General features: G+C 42.7%; 1 protein-coding gene and 2 non-coding genes across 5 annotated transcripts in view; 2 read left to right on the top strand and 1 right to left on the bottom strand.

The window, feature by feature from the left end:
• GNPTAB (N-acetylglucosamine-1-phosphate transferase subunits alpha and beta) overlaps positions 1-24,695 on the bottom strand; it is an 81,635-nt gene that overhangs the window by 18,419 nt on the left and 38,521 nt on the right. For 2 of the 3 annotated variants that reach the window (XM_032645417.1, XM_032645418.1), the window contains 8 exons: positions 10,814-10,878; positions 10,412-10,546; positions 5,786-5,947; positions 5,211-5,390; positions 4,820-4,990; positions 3,137-3,260; positions 1,838-2,041; positions 53-1,155 (listed from right to left, as the gene is read on the bottom strand). In XM_032645417.1, coding sequence (XP_032501308.1) covers positions 53-1,155; positions 1,838-2,041; positions 3,137-3,260; positions 4,820-4,990; positions 5,211-5,390; positions 5,786-5,947; positions 10,412-10,546; positions 10,814-10,878 — 2,144 coding nt within the window. The remainder of the gene's footprint in view (positions 1-52; positions 1,156-1,837; positions 2,042-3,136; positions 3,261-4,819; positions 4,991-5,210; positions 5,391-5,785; positions 5,948-10,411; positions 10,547-10,813; positions 10,879-24,695) is intronic. The other variant, XM_032645419.1, reaches the window with a different exon arrangement.
• On the top strand, positions 21,761-21,867 carry LOC116761452. Its single transcript, XR_004352019.1, has one exon. It is a non-coding gene; the product is annotated as a U6 spliceosomal RNA (small nuclear RNA).
• Positions 23,103-23,209, top strand: LOC116761436. The gene has a single exon (XR_004352003.1). It is a non-coding gene; the product is annotated as a U6 spliceosomal RNA (small nuclear RNA).

The following is a 24,695-nucleotide window of genomic DNA, read 5'->3' as shown; positions in this document are numbered from 1 at the left end:
GGTTATTTATTTTTCCTGAGCATGGGAAACAATAAGGCTGGATGTAACTTACATCAAGAAGATCTTGGAAATACTTTTTCTTCTCCCATGGCAAAAAGCCCAGGTAACTCTCTGTGTAATGCTGCAGTTTTCTTCCAGGTAATACTTCATTACCACCTAGGTAACTGTTAGCATTTTCCTCCATTCTGTTCTTCTCTTGTTCTTTCCCTGTGATTACCTTTTGTGTCTCCCTGTTTTCCAGTGGGAAAATCAGAGATGAGAGCTTTTCTTTTGACACACCTCCACCTCCTACTTTCGGGGTCACAGTTTTGGACCTGAATCTTGCTTTGCTTTCGAAGTCCAGGGGTGGAGTCTGGCTCTGGGAGTGGCCATTCACTGTCATTGTCACTGCTGGAGAAGGCAATAACCCCTGGAATCTTTCAGATGTTCCTAAGCTGCTGGGTAAGATGCTTTTGTGAGCCTGTTTTTCCAGTGGGGCCTCCAAACTGTCATTTCTTTGCTCTGTCATCAGAGGGTGATTTATTAACTTTGCATCCTGTGGGTTCATCAGAAACGACCTCAGCAGGGCTGACTTGGATAGATTGTATCCTTTCATGGTGATGTCTCCGTGTTCTAGCTGCAAATCCAAGTTATTAAGGCTCACCTGGGTCTCTTTTGGAAGGAGTGAAATATTGACCAGTGGAATTTGCACCTCCATTTGGAAACTTCCTGTTGTGTTAACATCGTGTCTTTTGACCTTGGGGAAGCGTTTTTCTTCGGGGATATCCTCAAACAGGATTTCCACCTCTGGAAGAAGAGCTGAGGGGCTAACCAAACTTTGGTAAGACTTCTGGGTCGTAGAATTCTGTTTGGGCTCCTCCCTTGTGTCAACCTCTACTGCTATCTGGATTCTGAACTCTTCATCATTTGTACTTTGAAATGTGAGATTAAAATGTATTGTGGTCGCATTCATTCCACTGTGCATTAAGAGGTGGATGGTTTTCCACTTATTGGCGATAGAAGCATGTCGGATTATTGGGTTGTCACTATAGGCGCCTTCAATTCCCCTTTTGGCTATTTCTGCAAAGCTGAAATAAGGCAGGCATTCACCTTTCGGAATAACATAGTGAGTCTGGTTTGGGAGAAGAGTTACTTTATACAGTTCATGAAAATGATCTAGAGGAAAAAAACACAAACATGATTTTAAAAAAACTAAGCATTTTCCCCCTTTTCCTTTAATTCTTAGGGTTTGAGTTTTCATTTTCTAAGAGTGACTTTAAATGGACTTTAAAATCATCAGAAGTTCTAACACAAAAGCTACTGGTATAGGGCTCATTTTTACTTTCTGAAGCAATCACTATTATCGACATGGAATGCTGAGGCTGACTCACTACAGAGACAAGGCACGGTTCAGGACAGCGAATTCCAATGGTCAACTTCCATCTTTTTGTCCATTTGAAAAAAAGACAACTTTCTGACCAAAAGGACCGCCGTTAATAAGCTATCAACAAGATCCAGTATTCAAACCAAGCTTATTTAATGAATTATTGGTCTCCTTTCACTGTTCCCAAATTAAACCTTCACCATGTAAGATAAATCTGCTAAGATAAATCTGCTTACTAAAAAAAAGAAAAAAAAAATCAGACTAGAGCAGTAACAGGAAAAGATGCAGCTTCAGTGTCTCATGTTGTCTAAAGATCTGTGCCCTCTCATAACTCACAACTAGTTTGGATGCAAGGCTGGGAAAGGGATACCTAGAGAATTATTACTTTAAATAACAAAAACGATCCAAAACCCTCTATTTATGAAAGATTGTTACCCCCTTATCCTAAATACGTTTTTATGGCAATAAATATACCTTGCCCACAGTCACCAGCATCAAACCCACAGGATAAGACATTGCAGGCTTGGTCACAGAACTTATCAGCCAGCCAGGAATTTGCACATCCCTGATTGCAGTAAGAGATGCCGCTTATTCCTCCACCGAAATGCCAGGGCTGTCCGACTCCAATGCCCCCGGTGCCCCCACCTCCTCCTACATAGCGACCCGCACCACTGTTACCTGGAGGGAGAGGAGGAAAACAGAATCCTGCTGTGTTTACAGTCTTGGAAAATAGCCAGTTCCTTATTTCTCAGCTGTGTTTTCAAGACCGATGCATGAATTTCAGTCAGGAAAGGTTCACCCCATTCTTTAACAGAAGATTTTACGTAGCTTAAAAAGAGACAATCTGAAAAGGGGGCATCAGTTGCCAGTGGACTGGGTGTGGGATGACCAGGCCTCGGCACTTACCATCTGTGCAACCCAGAAGTACAGGCCTCAGATGTGCTCAAGGGGGGCACATGTAGATGTGTATGGAGGATCAGATTATTCTGAAGACCGTGACTCTCGGGACTGACAAGAACATGTCCTAACACTGGCAATAAGCTCGTGACCAAGTGTCACTGCTCTGTCCCTGAGCTCTCCGTGTTGCAGAGACTCTCCTGCACGTCTATGTTCTCTCCCTGCAGCGGTTCATATTTTTCAAAAGTGCCTCTGATAGAGCTGACTGAAACACAAGCTTTGATTCGTCCAACACCTTCCCAAACCTGTTTCCTCAAATGCAGTAGGATGAGAATATCTGTGCACCTACTCTCCTTCTTTTGGTGACTGAGAAATTCAAGTGGATAATGGATGATGCTTTATAAACTGAAAGGCAATAAAGAAATGTAAAAACTTGTTATCCTCAACAAGTCTAAATGTTAGTGTACAAGAAAGGGAGAAGAGATGCTGAGGAGAGATGTTTATTTCTTCTGCATCTCTTTAGTCCCTCACTGACCTGGAGCAGTGTGCTTCTAGGGGCCACTGGCCATGAGCTCCGACAGGAACCAGTGAGAGCAATTCTTACTCTCGAGCTCACATAATTAAGGGTATAACTGATTTTCATATTTTGAATAATAAAAGACACTTTCAAGTGTAGGGTCATGTGGGAAAATGCCCCCAACAATAACAATATGAATAAACTGGGCCACATGGGGACACCAGTCATCACCTCCAAAGAGTCTACGATGATTGTTTCAATACGCGAAGAATGTTTAAGTCACTGTACATGGTTGATAATGACAACAAATGAAAAAAATTCTGTCAACATGGACAAGTTACATTTGAACACACCCTCACCAGAGCAATCACCGCCATCCCAATCACAGGCCGAATTATTACAAGCCTTGTCACAATAGCCGTCTTTAATCCAGGATCCCGGGCAGCCCTCAGCACAGTTTGGCACAGGCCATGTCAAATAAACCTATGATAAAACCAGAGGGAAAATAAAGTGGTTTCTGGTTTCTGACACTTTTTAAAAAAATATTTATTTATTTATTTGGTTGCACACCAGGTCTTAGTTGCAGAAGACGGGCTCCTTAGTTGCAGCTTCCCGGCTCCTTAGTTGTGGCATGCGAACTCTTAGTTGCAGCATGCATGTGGGATCTAGTTCCCTGACCAGGGTTCGAACCTGGGCCCCCTGTATTGGGAGCTCAGCGTCTTAGCCACTGCGCCACCAGGTAAGTCCCCTGACACTTTTTATTCTTAAATTAGGATTCCTTTAACAGAAAAACAAAACAAATTGAGCCTCTGGAAAAGGTCTGCGTTCAGGGCCATCCTGTGGTAGTTTCTCAGTCCTGCCCTGCTGATGGGTCTTACCTGGCACATTTACTCTTTTCTGTTGCTCAAGGAAAGGAGACAAGGACTCAACTTACGGGTCAGTCTTACAACATGGTCTTATAAATGATCTATTTTGAAATAAAGCAGCAACACGCCAGACTTAAATGCGAGTTCGAGAGCGTGCAGGTGGAAAGTGTGCACACAAGTCACTGCTTTTCTGTGACACTGTTGTCAACTCCTAAGCAGATTCATGCACCGTCTGGTCTCAAGGCTGAAAAGGGGGGGCAGACGAACTCTCAATATCCTTATACACGAGGTCCTGTGATGAATTATCCAGCACAGCATTCTGAGCTGTGAACCTGTCTGCTTTCAAAACAACTCACATGGTACATGGTTGCTTTCTAAATTAAAATCATTTTTGAAAAATGCATTCCCCTTTAAAATCTCCGTATCTCTGCACGGTGCAACTACCTGCAAGGTCTTTCTTCACCTGGTTAACTCCTGTTCTTCCAAGCTCATCTCAGTCCCTATCCCAGTGTGCCTTCGCTCTCTGGCGCTCCCACTCCTCGCACCCAGGGCACACCTACTGGCACGGAAATCGCTGTACACAGTCACTGGTTTTGTCTGTCTCCCCTGTCAAGCCATAGCTTGACAGAGTTCTAGAACTTACAAGCTCATGGTGCTAAGTCTCCAACTGATCACTGAACCCTTCTAACAACACTACCAGGGTCTTCCTGTTCCCCCCAATACACAGACAGGAAACCTCGAGGCCAGGTCATCACCCAGGCCAGTGCTACACAGCTGGCACCCATATCTGTGCTCGTGACCACTTTGCCATCCTGCCCCTCAAAGCCAGAGGGAGACCGGCTGCCTCCAATGAAATTTCAGCCCTGTCTTTAAGCACTACTTTGAGCTTTCTATCTTGGGCATTTTGCTGACATGGTGAACACGATTTTGTGTTTCACAGTTATTTGCTTTTTCTGCTGTTGCAATAGCAAATGTAGAGGGTGGGTCCTGGGTGAGAATATAGGGAAGCAAAGTTCCCACTGTAGTTTTCTCACTCCCTGATTGTTAACTTTCCTGAGCTTAACACTCAAAAATGCTTCTTTGATCCAATTTGAATATGGTATATATACTGATTTCCTTATTTCCTGTCTGTAACTTCTAAATGACTTCTAAGCCAGGCATCTCTTAGCTACTCACCTTCTGACCTTTGGAGTGACTGTAAAAATCATCCGGCCAGACATCCTTTCCAAACATGACATCATCATTCAGGTAAATGAACTTCTGGGACAGCCCTTCGATGCGATGGATGTGACTTTCAATAGCAGGTGAACTGAAGGTAGGCAAGTGGCTCAGATTTCGAAAAACATCCTTTTAACAGAAAAAAAAAGAGAAAGAGAGAGACGGCGGATGAGAGGTTTTTGTCTTGTTTTGTTTTTGGAAAGAAGGGAGGGAGGGAGGCGAATGGAAGGATTAAAGGAAGGTGGAAATGGAGGTGAGATGGGTAAGAGGATGAAATCAGGAACAAGACAAAGAACAGCAAAAGACAGAACAGGAAACCGCAGCCTTGTGACATATGGCGAGTCGCTACCTGGTGTGTGACTATTGTCACTCGAGGATTATCGAGGTTCAGCCAGGATGGGATCTGTCCATTGGTGACAATGAAAATGTTCCGAACCCACGGCGCGTGCCTCTCGATAGATCGCAGTGAGTACCTCAGCTCCTCGTTGTCTTCAAAACGGCTGGCAGAAACGTCTTCATCCTGCTTAGACTGAGAAAAGCATGGGGCACAGAAAGATGTAAAATGCGCCTAAGTCACACCTGCCCCTCCCAGCTGTCCCTTCTGCACTCAGGGAGCGCCAGCAAACTTCCAAAGACCGTGTCCAGCTTTTACACATTACAAAAAATGCAGAACACTCAGCATATTTAAAACAGAACAACAAAAACAGCATTTCTTTCACACATTTTTTGAAGAAAAATTTCTTGGATCTGATTCCAGGTCACTTTCAATTAGTATAAACCAATGGCGGTGACTGGAAAATTAGAGAAGTGCCAATCAAGTCACCTCTCTGTAAGCCCTCTTCCTTCTTCTAATATAGTGACTCATAAATCTTTAATAATCAAAGCCCTCAATTCGGGTTCTAAAACAATCTCTGCATCCCTTACCTGGCTGATGGCACTCAGATCCCATAATAAATATGCAGGACTTATGGTCAGTTCCTTTCCATTGATGGTCATATTCTTCTTCGTCTGCTTATTCAGTTCTTGGAAATCTTTGGGGTTATTCAACTTCAGAAGTGCTACACTGGCCTCTGAATACAACTGCAACTATAAAATAACATGAGGGTTACATGTGGAAAAACTGAACAACAGAGAAGAGACACCTTAAACTTCCCAGTTTGATCCTCGATCTTTAAATACATACAATACATAAATATACTACATATTGTGTACTCTACTATATGCTACATATTGTACATATTAAATGTATACTACATATATTTAGAAGATTAAAGTTTCACATACATGTATGAAATAGTAAGCCAGTATCACCAAAAACAGAAGACCTGAACAGGCCAGACACATTTCCCAAATGATGCAATGGACCAAGTATTTAGAAACAAGAGGGAGTCAGGGGCTTTGGCAAATGGGACATCTCAGGCCCCATCTGAAAACTGCAGCCACTAGTCAATAGTGACAAAGGCTGCCAGATCTCTGGAGAGGCCAGAATCCCCAGTGTTACATGAAATCTCCCGGTTTTCAATGGTAGCGCAAATATTTCTGATTGGCATGCATTCAAACAAGATGCATCTGGTCCCCAGTTTGTGACCTCTGTTCTAGAATATTACCCATCTGCCTACACTGGGGAAAGCCCTGCAAGGTAACTTCGCTGAACACTGGTGGAGAGCACACCTGCCAGGAGGTGTCTAACAGCTCTCGTGCCCACACCTACGACGGGTGTCCTGGCTGCTTGAAGTGTTTCCACAGGAAAACCACCTTGAGGCAACGTTTTCAAAGCAACCATAAATCCAGGAGGGAACACCACAAGCACCAACATGTTTTACAGGCAGGCTTCCCCACCTTGACCAGAGCCCACACCACCCTTGATACGTTTTTTGTTTTAACTCTGTATCATACAATTTCCTGTGAAAAGAGGCTTTCAGAGCTTAAAAAGCAGAGAGAGGGTTGAAAACCAGTCATCTAGGACAGCAACATCCTTCTGCTGAATTGGCTCTTCTAATAGGGCCAATTCCTTTCTTGATTTTTTAGCCTTCTTTCTTAATTTATAAAACAGAGCAAACAATTACTTTGGGCTCATTCTGATCTCTTGTATATGCTACATGACTATATTTAGCTCATCTTGCAAAGCTTCCTGAGTTTATATAGGCCCAAAGTAGAGTTTATGTAGGCCCTTTTCATTATGTAGGCATTAACTCTTACTGCAAATTGTGTGTGTGTGTGTGTGTGTGTGTGTGTGTGTGTGCACACGTGTGTTGTCTTCCTGACTGATTACTTTCTCTCACCTTAACAGTGTCTGGTATACACAAAGCACTCACCCAAGGTCAGCTCTCACTGCCGTCTCTATTCTGCTTCGCTATGTAGGGGACGGATGGGAGGCGGGCCACGCAGGGCAAACATTCTGTCTGTTCTATCTGGGTACCTAACAGTCTCGCTGCCCTCCCCCAGCCTCTCCTCCCACAGTGGCTCCCACAGAACCTTGGAGGGGCTCCCTGGAGTGCAAAAAGCACTACTATAGGATAAATAAATGTAGTACTTTAATATCCTAATTTAATTTATTTGGAAAGTACCCTTATCTTAATTAATCTCTTCTATCCAAGCTGCTTTTATTCTAGAAAAGTATTTTGAAATTTCAGACATTTTCCTAAGGTGATCACTAGGGCACAAGATGAGTAGGCAGTACCTGTCCTGAGATGCTCACAGCCCGGCCAGGGTCTCTGGGACAGAACTGAGTGCTAGGTGGCTTGGGGTCCACAGGCCTTGGCAAAGGCCCCCTGGAGGAGCCTGGGAGGGCACAGAGGTTCAGCCGTTCAGGTCCTGAAGCCCAATGTCTAACGGCCCTCCCTCCCATATGCCACAAGGCCCCTCCAATGTAACACTGCAAACTGAGCTCTCAGGGTCCTTCTGAAAACCTCGCTTCTCCCATGAAGCTCTGAGTGTGGTTAATGCCACCACATCCATCTTTGCTGGTCACATCCACTTCCCCTTTCATTTCTCCTTCCATCTGCTCCAGTAGCTAATAAGTCACCAGGTCATGCTGAAGGTTTCTCTCAGATGGCTCTGGAACCACTCTCATCACTGGCACCACTGCCAAGGCACTTGTGGAACCTGAGTGTCTTGCTGGGCTACGGCAGCAGCGGCTGAACTGGCTTTCCTGCCTCCAGCTTCCTGTTTAATGTCCACCTGCTACACCTTCCGCTCCCGTGTTCTGCAGACCTGAACCGGGTCCTCCTCCTCAAGACGCGCTCTGCCTCCAGGATAAAGTCTGGCCTCCTCACCAGGGGATCTTTTTCAATCTGGCCTCCACCTAACTTCCCAGGCTCAGCATCAGGAAAATCCCCACCTGGTCTCTGGCCTCTGCACAGCTGCCTTGGTTCTCTGAAAAGACCATTTACTTGCAAGCCCCTAGCCCTCTGCTCAAGCTGTTCCCTCCTCTCAGAAAGGTCTTTCCCACTGGCTTCTCTGCTGGAAGAACGGCTGTTCTGTGCACAGCCCCAGCCAAAATGTTTCCTATTCTGCAAAGCCGTCTTTGCCTGCAGTACAACCGAAGCCCACATGTTCTCCCAGCACTTTGTATTAACACTTTGTTTGGAAGCAGTCACACCCAAACACTAAGTGATTTTAGTCACTCAGTTATCCTTAGCACAGTCCCTGGCACAACAGCAGGTGTTTAATCAACGCTCACTAAAGGGACTGGGAACCCAATGACTGGAAACTTCATTCTCAGGGTGCCCATAACAGAACCAGGAAGTGGGACCCAAGGAAAGAGAGTCCCTTGGAGAACCAGGCTTGAATACTGACACTCTCCTTCTGTGCTTCCTCTTTCTCATTTTCTCTCTAGCCTCCAAAAGATGAGAAGTCCTCATCTCTGAAGCCAATCGCAGGTGCTGGCACCGTGACAGTGAGCTGCAATGCACATTGCGAATAATTGGCTGTACCCCCAGGAGGTGCCGGCCTCCACAGAGACAAGTCTGGGGAATCCAGATCAACTGCCAACCAGGTGAATGACGGAGGAGGTGACGTCCACATGTACCGAGCCTGGTGGTGCTACCGCCCAATTCAAGTTCCTGCGCCCCCAGCGTCTCCTGGCACACACCACTCCACACTGCCCAAAAACTCGTTTGCTGCGGGGTGACCACGACTTGGGCTGGTGATCTTTGGCAGGACACGCCCACCTAGCAGCAGATGTGCTGGTCAAACGTACAGATACACATATGTCTATAACTGTAGAACCAACAGCTAGGAAGCCAAGAAGCCAAATAAACATTGGCTGAAATGAATGCTAATCTATGGTTTTATCTGCCCAAATCCATACTAAAAATAATTCAGGGAAGGAGGAATATAATATCTATTTTAAAATAACTGCAGATTAAGAAATAACTCAACTCTAATCTAGCCGGGCATCACCATACTTCCAGGTACCATAAAGAAAGTTATGGAGGAAAATATGAAGAAAAGAAAAAGCATAAATGTCATTCATATTACCATGGTATTTACAAAGGTAATACAATGTATCTTAAAACAGTGAAACACTTAAGGGGAAAAGGAAATAAGTTAAACAGGAACTTTGACCGGCAGACAGAAAACATGGTCCAGACATGAACTAAATAACCGCCCCTCCCCGAGTCACAGCTCTCCCTGCCACTACCTCCACCCTTCCACCTCCCAACTGTTAAATGACATCAAGAAGAGCAGGGACTGAGAAGCAGGAAGCTAAACACAGTGGCAGAATTTAAAGAACATTTTTTTGGTAAAATCAAGAAAAGCAGAGCCTAACAAATTCTGAGCCAAGAACTTTATGCCCTCTAGTCTGAGAGCAGAAACATTCACGTTTTACAACCTGGACTGTTTCTGACAGAATAGCAGGCATCTTGGCATAAGGTCAAAAGGAAAGTACACCCACACGGACTGTGCCCTACATGAATCAGACAGATGGCTCTGAGAACAAGAAATGTTATGGAAAGACATGTCACCGTCTCCAAAGTCAATTCGCGAATGGCCTCAGTGGTCAAGCGTGAAAAGTTAATAAGTATAAATACTAAATATGTTAGTGGCTCAACCAGCTATTAATGAATGAAGGTTTCACATTATCAAATGTTCCAAAAATCTGAAGCATCCCCCCTCTGTGAGTGGAAGCTCTTCATAAATCCACAGGAGCCTGTGTGTAACTACCACCACATGTCTGATTTCCCCCCATCCCCTCCTTCCATGCTTCCACTGCCATCAGGGCTTTTGTCTGCTTTGTCCACTGCTACATTCTCAGCAGCTAGAACAGCACCTGACACACAGTAGAAGCTCATTTGTTAAACAAATGAATCCTGCTTCTGTCTGGGAAACCAACAAACCAAGTTAAGACTCAGAATTTTGCCCAAATAAAGAGTAAAAAGGGAGGATCTTCTACAAATAAAGAGCTGTCTTTGTGACAACACTGACAGAATTGAGACCCTCTTTGCTTATGATTGTCGGCTATACTATAACAAAGGGGGCCACAGAGAAGAGGCACGCATGAAATGGGATGTGCTACGCTAATTGCTCTATTTTCTATACTCTTACCAGTTTTATTTTAGAAGAAAGATTTTCTGGCAATTTTGTTTTCAGTTGATTTGTTTCCTTGAATGTAGGTGGAAATCCACTCAGAAAAGCCAAATCTTGCATTAGCACTAACCCAGGGACTTCCTTATCTGTTGTCTGAAATAAAAAGGGGAAAAACACAACTCACTTTCCACATCATAAGGCTGGTGAAAACTTACAGCTGAGAAAACTAGTAAATATCTATTTCATCACACAAGCTTCAAAATAAGAATATTACAATTATTTAAATCGATATTCACTAGTACTAGAAAGCTAGGCTTAGAGGAAAAGTAAACATTAAAAAGCCTCTCAAAGTAAAAGTTTTATTTCTCATACTTTTATTCTAATCTACTGCAAAAATACAGTTAATTTAAAGTAACATACCAAATAGCCCCTCCAAACTGTCTGTCTGCTGTTTCCTTTAAAAATTCCAGTGTGGGCATCTTCAACTACAATAGAGAATACAATAAACAAGCATGTTTTTAATGAATACTTAACTATGATGTCTGGCAGGACACTGTACAAGGCATTTTGAGAGCTGTTAAACCGGTATAATAGATGGTCTCAAAGAAAAGGTAGTTGGGGGAGACAAAATTAACCCATCTAACAAAAGGGGAACAAATGTAAATTGCTGTACGATTAAACGTTAGATTTTGCAATACAGAAGGAGAGACTTGTGTGGGCAGAAGAAACGTAGAAATGACAGACGGACAGAAATCACAGAGGTAGAAGCAAACATCAAACATCGACATCTTTAATTTAAAAAACAAAATTGTTTGACCAGAGTAAAACATCTGGGAGTGGTGGGTACTAGGAAAAAAAGGGCAACCAGAAGGGGGCTTTGAAAGCAAGGCCAGTGGCATTTAGATTAACGGCAGGGAGCCACTTAGGACTCTCCTAAGGTTCCTCCAGAGTCACAGTGAATTCCTAAAATTCATCAGGTAATGTGATTAGAGCAGATTAAGTTGGGAGTGAGGTGGGTGATGACACAGCCCTATGGGGAGAGAGTTCTAAAGTGATGGGAACAAATGAGATCAGCAAACCTGCTGATATTCGGGGACCATGGAAAACAGGACAGGTTGGAAGGCTGCAATTCTGATCCTCAAAATGGGCACAGAAAGCAGGGTCTGCAGACTATAGCCTGCAAGATGGGTGTTGATCCCGAGCAAGAGTCTCAAATGTATCAGAAAAATACAGTTGGTGAGCACTGGAGAAAAGAAAGTCTTCACAATATACTGTTTATCTTTAAACAAAGTACTGGGCACTAAGAGCATGAGTTTATTATGGGTAAATTCATCAGGTACACACCTCACTCTGCCTCCGTCTGTCTGTCTGTCTGTCCCCATTGATATGGTGGATTCTATACTGGTAAATCGGACAATTTGAATAGCTGAGCAATATGTATTTGTACATAATCTCAGGAAGGCAGCTAAACAACACATGGCATCTTTGTGGATTTAACAGAGACCAGATCTCAAGTTAGGCGGATTATAACCAATTCTGATCAGAGAGTGTAAAATTGTAAAAGCCACAATCAACCTAGAGGGGAGTTCTGGAGGTCTGCTATAGGTCTGCTCAACAATCCATCAAAGTTTTGGAAGATACAGAAGGCATGCTTGTGAAATGTGTGGGCTTACACGGAGCCAAAAGAGAAGCTACTATCCTGGGTAACAGACTAAGGGTTCCCCAAAGTCCTTGACTGTTTGGAGCAATCAGTCAAATCTAGCAAAATAAAATCTCTTACAAACGAAGGTAAGATCTTTAACTCGGCAACAAGCCAAGTAAAAATTAAAAGGAGTACTTTAAAAATAATTTTTTAAAAAATAAATCAAAGGGGTATTTGAGCATTAGCACATGTAAGATTTTTAAAAAGACTTAGGAGTTTTAGCGGACAGTGAGTTCAGTATGAGGCAGTAATGCTCAGGCCACACTGAGTTTCCATCCCAGTTTTGTGCTTTTAAGCAGAAGAAGAGGCTTAGAGTAAGAAGGGTGACATTCCCCAATACCAACCCATCAGGAAACCCTGTTGAGCTGACCTTCAAAATGTCCACAGTCCAACCACTTCTCACAGCCACTCTGATCCAAGCCCCCTTCCTTCCTGCCTAAATCATTACAAGCTTTGCCCCTCCTCAGTCTATTCCCACCACAGCAGCCAGACTGATCCTTCTGGAATGTAAGTCAGATCACATTACTCCTCTACTCAAACCCTCCAATGATTGATTCCTCACCGCACTGTGACTGGAAGCTAAAGCCCATTGTGGTTACTGAGGCCTGTACCATTTGGTCTCTGTGACTTCTCTGGGCTCATCTCTTGCCCTCTCCCCCTTGGTTCACTCTATTCCAGCCACACTGGCCTCCCTGCTCTTCTTCAAACATGTCAGACACCCTCCTGCCTCAGGACCCTTGCACTGGCTATTCCACTTACCTTATATATAGGGAATATATGGAGAATCACTCCTTCCCCACATATTCATGTTGCTGGCTCTCTCACCTCCTTTAAATTTTCACTCAAAAATCACCTTCTTGGGGAGTCTGCCCTACCACTCAATTTCCCCTGCTTAATTTTTCTCTACAGCATTTATCTTCTACAAACTATATAATTTACTTGTATGTTGTATCAATTGTCTGGATCCCTCTGCCAAGATGTAAATATTTTTTTAATTAATTTATTTTTTTAATTTTTGGCTGTGTTGGGTCTTTGTTGCTGTGTGTGGGCTTTCTCTGGTTGCAGCGAGCAGAGGCTATTCTTCATTGTGGTGCACGGGCTTCTCATTGCAGTGGCTTCTCACAGGCTCTAGGCATGTGGGCTTCAGTAGTTGTGGCACGCAGGCTCAGTAATTGTGGCACACGAGCTCTAGAGCGCAGGCTCAGTAGTTTTGGCGCACAGGCTTAGTTGCTCCGCGGCATGTGGGATCTTCCCAGGCCAGGGCTCGAGCCCGTGTCCCCTGCACTGGCAGGTGGATTCTTAACCACTGTGCCACCAGGGAAGCCGCCCAAGATGTAAATTTGATAAGGGCCGAGATTTCTGTCCATCTGCTCACTGCTGCATCTTCAGCACTGAGTAGTACATGGCACATAGTATGCACTCAGTAAACACTTCACAAATGAAGAGTCCTGATCTCTTTGAAGACTGAACCACACTGAAACAGAATGTTCAATTCCAGTTGAAACACTTTTAAAGTAATAGAAACCGAAGCTCATTCTGAGAAGAGCAAACTAGGGTGCAGACAAGCCCCTAAGAGACAGCTAAAGGAAGAAGAAGAAATGTCACACAGGAAAGGGATTACACTAGTTCTGTAGGATCCCAATGGGTATAAATTTGATCAGTGTGAGAGAGCTATAAGGAGGCACTTTGTAATTCCTTGTAAAAGTCAATGTAGTCCAGAGGTAAAATCAAGTGTCACAGGAGGAAATTCATTTCCTAAACATCAAAGGGATAAGCCTGACTGGAAAAACCATTTTGCTGAGGAGACGCAGGCCCTGGCCACAGGGCAGGATGGCTGACTGCAGGAGGACTGTCCAGTCGGTGGACACAAGGGAAGTGGCAGGGTAACCGGGACAGAAATGACACATTTGAGAAGGGAAAAAATCAACAGATCTCAATGATTAACTGGAAAGAGGCTAAATGAATTTTTTTTTTTTTTTGCGGTACACGGGCCTCTCACTGTTGTGGCCTCTCCCGTTGCAGGGCACAGGCTCCAGATGCACAGGCTCAGCGGCCATGGCTCACGGGCCCAGCCGCTCCGCGTCATGTGGGATCTTCCCGGACCGGGGCACAAACCCGTGTCCCCTGCATCGGCAGGCGGACTCTCAATCACTGCGCCACCAGGGAGACCCTAAATGAGATTTTTTTAAAATGCCAAACATAGCTAAGATTTTTTAATCTAGATCAGGGTTTGGCAGTCCATGGTCCAAAATCTAGCCACTGCCGAATTTAGTATGGCCCCAAGCTAAAGACAATTCTGACATTTAAAAATGGTTAAATGGTTATACAAATACCTACATAATATCTGCCATTTTGCCTCTTGGCCCACAAGGTCTAAAATACTTACTACCTGGTCCTTTAACAAAGAATTTTGTGGGCTTCCCTGGTGGCACAGTGGTTAAGAATCTGCCCGCCAATGCAGCAGACATGGGTTCGAGCCCTGGTCCAGGAAGATCCCACATGCCATGGAGTAACTAAGCCCATGTGCCACAACTACTGAGCCTGTGTGCACGCTAGCGCCCGTGAGCCACAACTACCGAGCGCACGTGCCACAACTACTGAAGCTCGCGTGCCTAGAGCCCATGCTCTGCAACAAGAGAAGCCACCACAGTGAGAAGCGCACGCACCACAACGAAGTGCAGCCCCCACTCGACGAAACTAGAGAAAGCCCGTGCACAGCAATGAAGACCCAACACAGCCAAAAATAAAAAAACAACAACTCAGCTTTAAAAAAAAAAAGAATTTTGTGATCCTGGATCTCAGTAACTAAGGATGATAAAGAGTGAGTTTCTGGGGCTTCCCTGGTGATGCAGTGGTTGGGAATCTGCCTGCCAATGCACGGGACACGGGTTCGAGCCCTGGTCTGGAAAGATCCCACATGCCGCAGAGCAACTAGGCCCATGAGCCACAACTACTGAGCTGCGCGTCTTGAGCTCGTGCTCTGCAACAAGAGAGGCCGCGACAGTGAGAAGCCTGTGCACGGCAATGAAGAGTGGCCCCCGCTCGCCGCAACTAGAGAAAGCCCTTGCACAGAAACAAAGACCCAACACAGCCAAAAATAAATAAACAAATAAATTTTTTAAAAAAAGAGGGCTTCCCTGGTGGCACAGTGGTTGAGAGTCTGCCTGCCGATGCAGGGGACACAGGTTCGTGTGCCGGTCTGGGAAGATCCCACATGCCGCGGAGCGGCTGGGCCCGTGAGCCATGGCCACTGAGCCTGCGTGTCCAGAGCCTGTGCTCCGCAACAGGAGAGGCCACAACAGTGAGAGGCCCGCGTACCACAAAAAAAAAAAAAAAAAAAAGAAAAGAAAAAAAGAGTAAGTTTGTGGCCCACTAAAAATGGAAGCGCCATGAAGGCAGGAATGTGCCTTTTCTTTTTCTCCGCTGTTTGCCTACAACAACAACCAACTCAGAGCAGTGGCTCGACAAATCTTTACTGAATGAATCAGTATAATAGTAGGATAGTCAAATAAAAACCCAAGTGAAAATTCAAAAACAGTGTTCAGAAGACTGTCGTTTAACACAGATTTTACTTATACCAAAATTTATAATCTTTTATGTCTCTGATATGTTATAAAATTAGTGGAGATAAACCCAAGATTCTCGCCACAGATGTTATAACTGAGTTATAACTGCTAACATAGTGTCATTCTTTTTTCTCTTCAGGAGAAGTGTTATCAGAGTACCTTAATTTAAAGAAACCTCAATTTAAAAAACAGAGCTAGTGGGAGAGGAGCCAAGATGACGGAGTAGAAGGACGTGCTCTCACTCCCTCTTGTGAGAACACCAGAATCACAACTACTTGCTGGACAATCATCAAGATGAAGACACTGGAACTCATCAAAAAAGATACCCCACAACCAAAGACAAAGGAGAAGCCACCAAGAGATGGTAGGAGAGGCGCAATCACAGTAAAATCAAATCCCATAACTGCTGAGTGGGTGACTCACAGACTGGAGAACACTTATACCACAGAAGTCCACCCACTGGAGTGAAGGTTCTGAGCCACATGACAGGCTTCCCAACCTGGGGGTCCGGCAATGAGAGGAGGAATTCCGAGAGAATCAGACTTTGAAGGCTACTGGGATTTGATTGCAAGATTTCGAAAGGACTGGGGGAAACACAGACTCCACTCTTGGAGGGCACACATAAAGTACTGTGTGCATCGGTACCCAGGGCAATGAGCAGTGACCCCAGGGGAAGGACCAGTGACCACAAGGGAGACTAAACCAGACCTACCTGCTAGTGTTGGAGGGTCGCCTGCAGAGGCAGGGGTGGCTGTGGCTCACTGTGGGGAAAAGGACACCGGAAGCAGAAGTTCTGGGAAGTACTCCTTGGTGTGAGCCCTCCCAGAGTCTGTCCTTAGCCCCACCAAAGAGCAGAGGTAGACTCCAGTGTTGGGTTGCCTCAGGCCAAACAACCAACAGGGAGGGAGCACAGCCCCACCCATGAACAGTCAAGTGGATTAAAGTTTTACTGAGCTCTGCCCACCAGAGGAACAGTCAGCTCTACCCAAGACCAGTACCTCCCATCAAGCCTCTTACATAGCCTCATCCACCAGAGGGCAGACAGCAGAAGCAAGAACTACAATCTTGCAGCCTGTGGAACAAAAACCACATTCACAGAAAGATAGACAAGCTGAAAAGGCAGAGGGCTATGTACCAGATGAAGGAACAAGATAAAACCCCAAAAAAACAACTAAATGGAGTAGAGATAGGCAACCTTCCAGAAAAAGAATTCAGAATGATAGTGAAGATGATCCAGGACCTTGAAAAGAGAATGGAGGCAAAAATCGAGAAGATGCAAGAAATGTTTAACAAAGACCTAGAAGAATTAAAGAACAAACAAACAAAGATGAACAATACAATAACTGAAATGAAAACTACACTAGAAGGAATCAATAGCAGAATAACTGAGGCAGAAGAACAGATAAGTGACCTGGAAGACAGTGGTGGAATTCACTGCTGCAGAACAGATTAAAGAAAAAAGATTGAAAAGAAATGAAGACAGCCTAAGAGGTCTCTGGGACGACATTAAACGCAACAACATTTGCATTATAGGGGTCCCAGAAGGAGAAGAGAGAGAGAAAGGACCAGAGAAAATGTTTGAAGACATTATAGTCCAAAACTTCCCTAATATGGGAAAGGAAATAGCCACCCAAGTCCAGGAAGCACAGAGAGTCCCATATAGGATAAACACAAGGAGAAACACAGCGAGACACATAGTAATCAAATTGGCAAAAATTAAAGACAAAGAAAAATTATTGAAAGCAGCAAGGGAAAAATGACAAATAACATACAAGAGAACCTCCCATAAGGTTAACAGGTGATTTCTCAGCAGAAACTCTATAAGCCAGAAGGGAGTGGCATGATATACTTAAAGTGATGAAAGGGAAGAACCTACAACCAAGATTACTCTACCAAGGATCTCATTCAGATTTGAGAGAAATCAAAAGCTTTACAGACAAGCAAAAGCTAAGAGAATTCAGCACCACCAAACCAGCTCTACAACAAATGCTAAAGGAACTTCTCTAAATGGGAAACACAAGAGAAGAAAAGGACCTACAAAAAAAACCCCAAACAATTAAGAAAATGCTCATAGGAACATACATATCAATAATTACCTTAAACATGAATGGATTAAATGCTCCAACCAAAAGACACAGACTTGAAGAATGGATACAAAAACAAGACCCATATATATGCTGTCTACAAGAGACCCACTTCAGACCTAGGGACACATACAGACTGAAAGTGAGGGGATGGAAAAAGATATTCCATGCAAATGGAATTCAAACGAAAGCTGGAGCAGCAATACTCATATCAGATAAAATAGACTTTAAAATAAAGAATGTTACAAGAGACAATGAAGGACACTATATAATGATCAAGGGATCAATCCAAGAAGAAGACATAACAATTATAAATATATATGCACCCGACATAGGAGCACCTCAATACATAAGGCAACTGCATATAGGTATAAAAGAGGAAATCGACAGTAACACAGTAATTGTGGGGGACTTTAACACCTCACTACACCAATGGAAAGATCATCCAAAATGAAAATAAATAAGGAAACAGAAGCTATAAATGACACAACAGACCAGATAGATTTAATTGATATTTTTAGGACGTTGCATCCAAAAACAGCAGATTACACTTCCTTCTCAACTGTGCACAGAACATTCTCCAGGATAGATCACACCTTGGGTCACACATCAAGACTTAGTAAATTTAAGAAAATTGAAATCATATCAAGCATCTTTTCTGACCACAATGCTATGAGGTTAGAAATCAACTACATGGGAAAAAATGTAAAAAACACGAACACATGGAGGCTAAACAATACGTTACTAAATAACCAAGAGATCACTGAAGAAATCAAAGAGGAAATCAAAAAATACCTAGAGACAAATGACAACGAAAACACGGCAATCCAAAACCTACAGGATGCAGCAAAACCAGTTCTAAGAGGTAAGCTTATAGCTATACAAGCCTACCTGAAGAAACAAGAAAAATCTCAAACAATCTAACCTTACACCTAAAGGAACTAGAGAAAGAAGAACAAACAAAACCCAAAGTTAGCAGAAGGAAAGAAATCATAAAGATCAGAGCAGAAATAAATGAAATAGAAACAAAGAAAACAACAGCAATGATCAATAAAACTAAAAGCTGGTTCTTTGAGAAGATAAACAAAATTGATAAACTATTATCCGGACTCATCAAGAAAAAGAGGGAGAGGACTCAAATCAATAAAGTTAGAAATGAAAACGGAGAAGTTACAACAGACACCGCAGAAATACAAAGCATCCTAAGAGACTACTACAAGCAACTCTATGCCAATAAAATGGACAACCTGGAACAAATGGACAAATTCTTCGAAAGGTATAACCTTCCAAGACTGAACCAGGAAGAAATAGAAAATATGAACAGGCCAACCACAAGTAGAAATTGAAACTGTGATTAAAAATCTTCCAACAAACAAAAGTCCAGGACCAGATGGCTTCACAGGTGAATTCTATCAAACATTTAGAGACGAGCTAACACCCATCCTTCTCAAACTCTTCCCAAAAAGAACAGAGGAAGGAACACTCCCAAACTCATTCTATGAGGCCACCATCACCTTGATACCAAAACCAGAGAAAGATACAAGAAAAGAAAATTACAGACCAATATCACTGATGAATATAGATGCAAAAATCCTCAACAAAACACTAGCAAACAGAATCCCCACAACACATTAAAAGGATCAAACACCATAATCAAGTGGGATTTATTCCAGGGATGCAAGGATTCTTCAATATATGCAAATCAATCAATGTGATAAACCATATTAACAAACTGAAGAGGAAAAACCATATGATCATCTCAATAGATGCAGAAAAAGCTTTTGACAAAATTCAACACCCATTTATGATAAAAACTCTCCAGAAAGTGGGCATAGAGGGAACCTACCTAAACATAATAAAGGCCATATATGACAAACCCACGGCAAACATCATCCTCAATGGTGAAAAACTGAAAGCATTTCCACTAAGATCAGGAACGAGACAAGGATGTCCACTCTCACCACTATTATTCAACATAGTTTTGGAAGTCCTAGCCATTGCAATCATAGAAGAAAAGAAATAAAAGGAATACAAATTGGAAAAGAAGAAATAAAACTGTCACTGTTTGCAGATGACATGATACTATACATAGAGAACCCTAAAAATGCCACCAGAAAACTACTAGAGCTAATCAATGAATTTGGTAAAGTTGCAGGATACAAAATTAATGCACAGAAATCTCTGGCATTCCTATACACTAATGATGAAAAATCTTAAAGAGAAATTAAGGAAACACTCCCATTTACCATTGCAACAAAAGGAATAAACCTACCTAGGGAGACAAAAGACCTGTATGTAGAAAACTATAAGACACTGATGAAAGAAATTAAAGATGATACCAACAGATGGAGAGATATACCATGTTCTTGGATTGGAGGAATCAATATTGTGAAAAGGACTATACTATCCAAAGCAATTTACAGATTCAATGCAATCCCTATCAAATTGCCAATGACATTTTTTACGGAACTAGAACAAAATATCTTAAAATTTGTATGGAGACACAAAAGACCCCGAATAGCCAAAGCAGTCTTGAGGGGAAAAAACGGAGCTGGAGGAATCAGACTCTCTGACTTCAGACTATATTATGTAGCTACAGTAATCAAGACAACATGGTACTGGCACAAAAACAGAAATATAGATCAACGGAACCAGATAGATAGGCCAGAGATAAACCTACGCACCTATGGTCAACTAATCTATGACAAAGGAGGCAGGGATATACAGTGGAGAAAAGACAGTCTCTTCAATAAGTGGTGCTGGGAAAACTGGACAGCTACATGTAAAAGAATGAAATTAGAACACTCCCTAACACCATACACAAAAGTAAACTCAAAATGGATTGGAGACCTGTATGTAAGACAAGACACTATAAAACTCTTAGAGGAAAACATAGGAAGAACACTCTTTGACATGAATCACAGCAAGATCTTTTTTGATCCACCTCCTAGAGTAATGGAAATAAACACAAAAATAAACAAATGGGACCTAATGAAACTTCAAAGCTTTTGCACAGCAAAGGAAACTATAAACAAGACGAAAAGACAACCCTCAGAATGGGAGAAAATATTTGCAAACGAATCAACAGACAAAGGATTAATCTCCAAGATATATAAACAGCTCATGTAGGTCAATATTAAAGAAACAAACAACCCAATCCAAAAATGGGTAGGTGACCTAAATAGACATTTCTCCAAAGAAGACATACAGATGGCCAAGAGGCACATGAAAAGCTGCTCAACATCACTAATTATTAGAGAAGTGCAAATCAACACTACAATGAGGTATCACCTCACACCAGTTAGAATGGGCATCATCAGAAAATCTACAAATGACAAATGCTGGAGAGGGTGTGGAGAAAAGGGAACCCTCTTGTACTGTTGGTGGGAATGTAAACTGATACAGCCACTATGGAGAACAGTATGGAGGTTCCTTAAAAAAGTAAAAATAGAAATATCATATGACCCAACAATCCCACTACTGGCATATACCCAGAGAAAAGCATAATTCAAAAAGGCACATGCACCCCGATGTTCATTGCAGCACTATTTACAATAGCCAGGTCATGGAAGCAACCTAAATGCCCATTGACAGATGAATGGAAAAAGAAGTTGTGTTGCATATATAGAATGGAATATTACTCAGCCATAAAAAAGAACAAAATTGAGTCATTTGTTGAGACATGGGTGGATCTAGAGACTGTCACACAGAGTGAAGTAAATCAGAAAGAGAAAAACAAATACCGTACATTAATGCATGTATGTGGAACCTAGAAAAATTGTACGGATGAAACGGTTTGCACGGCAGAAGTTGAGACACAGATGTACAGAACAAATGTGGACACCAAGGGGGGAAGCCGCGGCAGGGTGGGGATGGTGGTGTGATGAATTGGGCGATTGGGACTGACATGTATACACTGATGTGTATAAAATGGATAACTAATAAGAACCTGCTGTATAAAAAAATAAATAAAATTCAAAACTTAAAAAAAAAAGAAAAAAACAAAACAAAGCTAGCTCTCGCTCCGGAAGCACATACAGTAAAATTGGAACAATACAGAGAAGATTAGCATGGCCCCTGTTCAAGTATGACATGCAAATTCGTGAAGTGTTCCATATTTTTTAAACATAAAGAAGACGAAAAGACAATCCTCAGAATGGGAGAAAATATTTGTAAATGTAACAACTGACAAAGGATTAATCTCCAAAATTTGCAAGCAGCTCATGCAGCTCAATATCATAAAAACAAACAACCCAATCCCAAAATGGTTAGAAGACCTAAAGAGACATTTCTCCAAAGAAGATACACAGATTGCCAACAAACACATGAAAGGATGCTCAACATCACTAATCATTAGAGAAATGCACATCAAAACTGCAATGAGGTATCACCTCACACCGGTCAGAATGGCCATCATCCAAAAATCTACAAACAATAAATGCTGGAGAGGCTGTGTTGAAAAGGGAACCCTCTCACACTGTTGGTGGGAATGTAAATTCATACAGCCACTATGGAGAACAGTATGGAGGTTCCTTAAAAAACTAAAAATAGAACTTCCATACGACCCAGCAATTCCACTACTGGGAATACACCCTGAGAAAACCATAATTCAAACAGTCATGTACCACAATGTTCATTGCAGCTCTATTTACAGCAGCCAGCACATGGAAGCAACCTAAGTTTCCACCGACAGATGAAAAGATAAAGAAGATGTGACACATATATACAATGGAATATTACTCAGCCATAAAAAGAAACGAAACTGAGTTATTTGTAGTGAGGTAGATGGACCCAGAGACTGAAAGACAGAGTGAAGTTAAGTCAGAAAAACAAATACCGTAGGCTAACACATATATATGGAATCTAAAAAAAAAAAAACGTTCTGAAGAACCTAGGGGCAGGACAGGAATAAAGACGCAGACGTAGAGAATGGACTTGAGGACACAGGGAGGGGAAACGGTAAGCTGGGACGAAGTGAGAGAGTGGTATGGACATATATACACTACCAAATGTAAAACAGCTAGTGGGAAGCAGCCGCATAGCACAGAGAGATCAGCTCTGTGCGTTGTGACTACCTACAGGGGTGGAAGAGGGAGGGTGGGAGGGAGATGCAACAGGGAGGAGATATGGGGATTTATGTAAAGCTGATTCACTTTGGTATAAAGCAGAAACTAACACACCACTGTAAAGCAATTATACTCCAATAAAGATGTTAAAATAAAGAGAAAGAAAATAAAAACAAAGCTATATTTAGCAAAACAATAAATCATATAACTTGTTAAATTTGTCAAAAATTACCCCTGTACTTTCCCTATATATTTTAAAATATAACCTAAATTTTAAAAATAAGTTAGTTAGTGCTTGCTTCAGCAGCACATATACTAAAACTGGAATGATACAGAGAAGATTACCATGGCCCCTGCACAAGGATGACATGCAAATTCGTGAAGCGTTCCATATTTTTCACTTTGTTATAAAGCAGAAACTAACACACCACTGTAAAGCAATTATACTCCAATATAGATGTTTAAAAAAAATTACTCACTGTAAATAATAATGATAATAAAAATAAATAGTAATTATAAGTAAAAAAAAAAAGTTAGTTATACAAAATAGTTCAGAAACAGGTCTATAGTGTGAAGAGGAGATACCTTTGCTTAGAAAAGTCATAGTTTCCTTTCAAATCACAAATAATAAGTACCAGGAAATGAGCACTGTGTTAGACACTGCTCAGGACACCAAATGGTGAGGATAAGGTTTCTGCCCTAAAGAAATTAGATGAGGGACTTCCCTGGTGGTCCAGTGTGTAAGACTCAGCGTTCCCAATGCAGGGGGCCCGGGTTCAATCCCTGGTTGGGAAGTAGATCCCACATGCATGTGGCAACTAAGAGCTCGCGTGCTGCAACTAAGAAGTCCGCATGCCACAACTAAAGACCGCACGTGCCGCAACAAAGACCCAGTGCAGCCAAAATAAATAAATAAATAATAAATAAATAAAATAAAATGCTGAAAATAAATGGTGAATTAAAAAAAGAAATTAGGACTTCCCTGGTGGTGCAGTGGTTGAGAATCCGCCTGCCGATGCAGGGGACGCGGGTTTGTGCCCCGGTCCGGGAAGATCCCACATGCCGCGGAGCGGCTGGGCCCGTGAGCCATGGCCGCTGAGCCTGCGCGCCCGGAGCCTGTGCTCCGCAATGGGAGAGGCCACAACAGTGAGAGGCCCGCGTACCGCAAAAAAAAAAAAAAGAAATTAGATGAGAACACCATAAACTCCTGTGCACTCAAAAACTAAGTTGTGAGTTAGGTTACAAGTACTACAGGGATACAGAAAAATAAAATCATTGTGAATGTACTAGTCCAGGATCTCCATGGAGACAGAACTGGAGAGGGGGCTGGAAAGAATAGGAGATGGGCTCGACAGGAAGAGGCTCAGGACAGGCAGCCCCACATCTGTGAGATGACGCCGGCGGCTGTGAGGAGATGCGAGGAGGGCAGGGATGCGAGGGCCGATGGGCAGGACCAAGGCAATTAAAACTCCATCTGGAACACCAGCAAGAGGAATTTGTGTCCATGTGAAAAACAAATATATACTACTATTATTCTCTCCAAAGAGTTAGCAACTGTAAAGAAATTGGAAAAGTCTGATTTTATCAGTTTCATGCTAGACGGATCAGAGAAGCACTTTAGAGGCCGGCAGCGCAGACAGGCATCTATTATTGGGGCCTGGGTGAAGAAACTCAGTCTGGTGTAGAAGAAATCTGATGAGTATGAAAGGTAAGAATCTAAGATTTTTGCAAAACAGCAAGTCACAGGATGAGGCGGATTACTGGTTAGAGTACGAACGGGTCGAAGATGGTTCCAAAGATTTAGGTTGGGAGGTACGGCATTGAAAGAATGGGAACTTGAGAACAGGGCTGTAAAGAGAATGCGACAGTTTTCATTTTACACAA

This window comes from Phocoena sinus, chromosome 10, assembly GCF_008692025.1.
Source record: "Phocoena sinus isolate mPhoSin1 chromosome 10, mPhoSin1.pri, whole genome shotgun sequence".
NCBI classification, from domain to species: domain Eukaryota; kingdom Metazoa; phylum Chordata; class Mammalia; order Artiodactyla; family Phocoenidae; genus Phocoena; species Phocoena sinus.
Note: the sequence above shows the minus strand (reverse complement) of the source record. Positions and strands in the feature narration are given on the sequence as shown.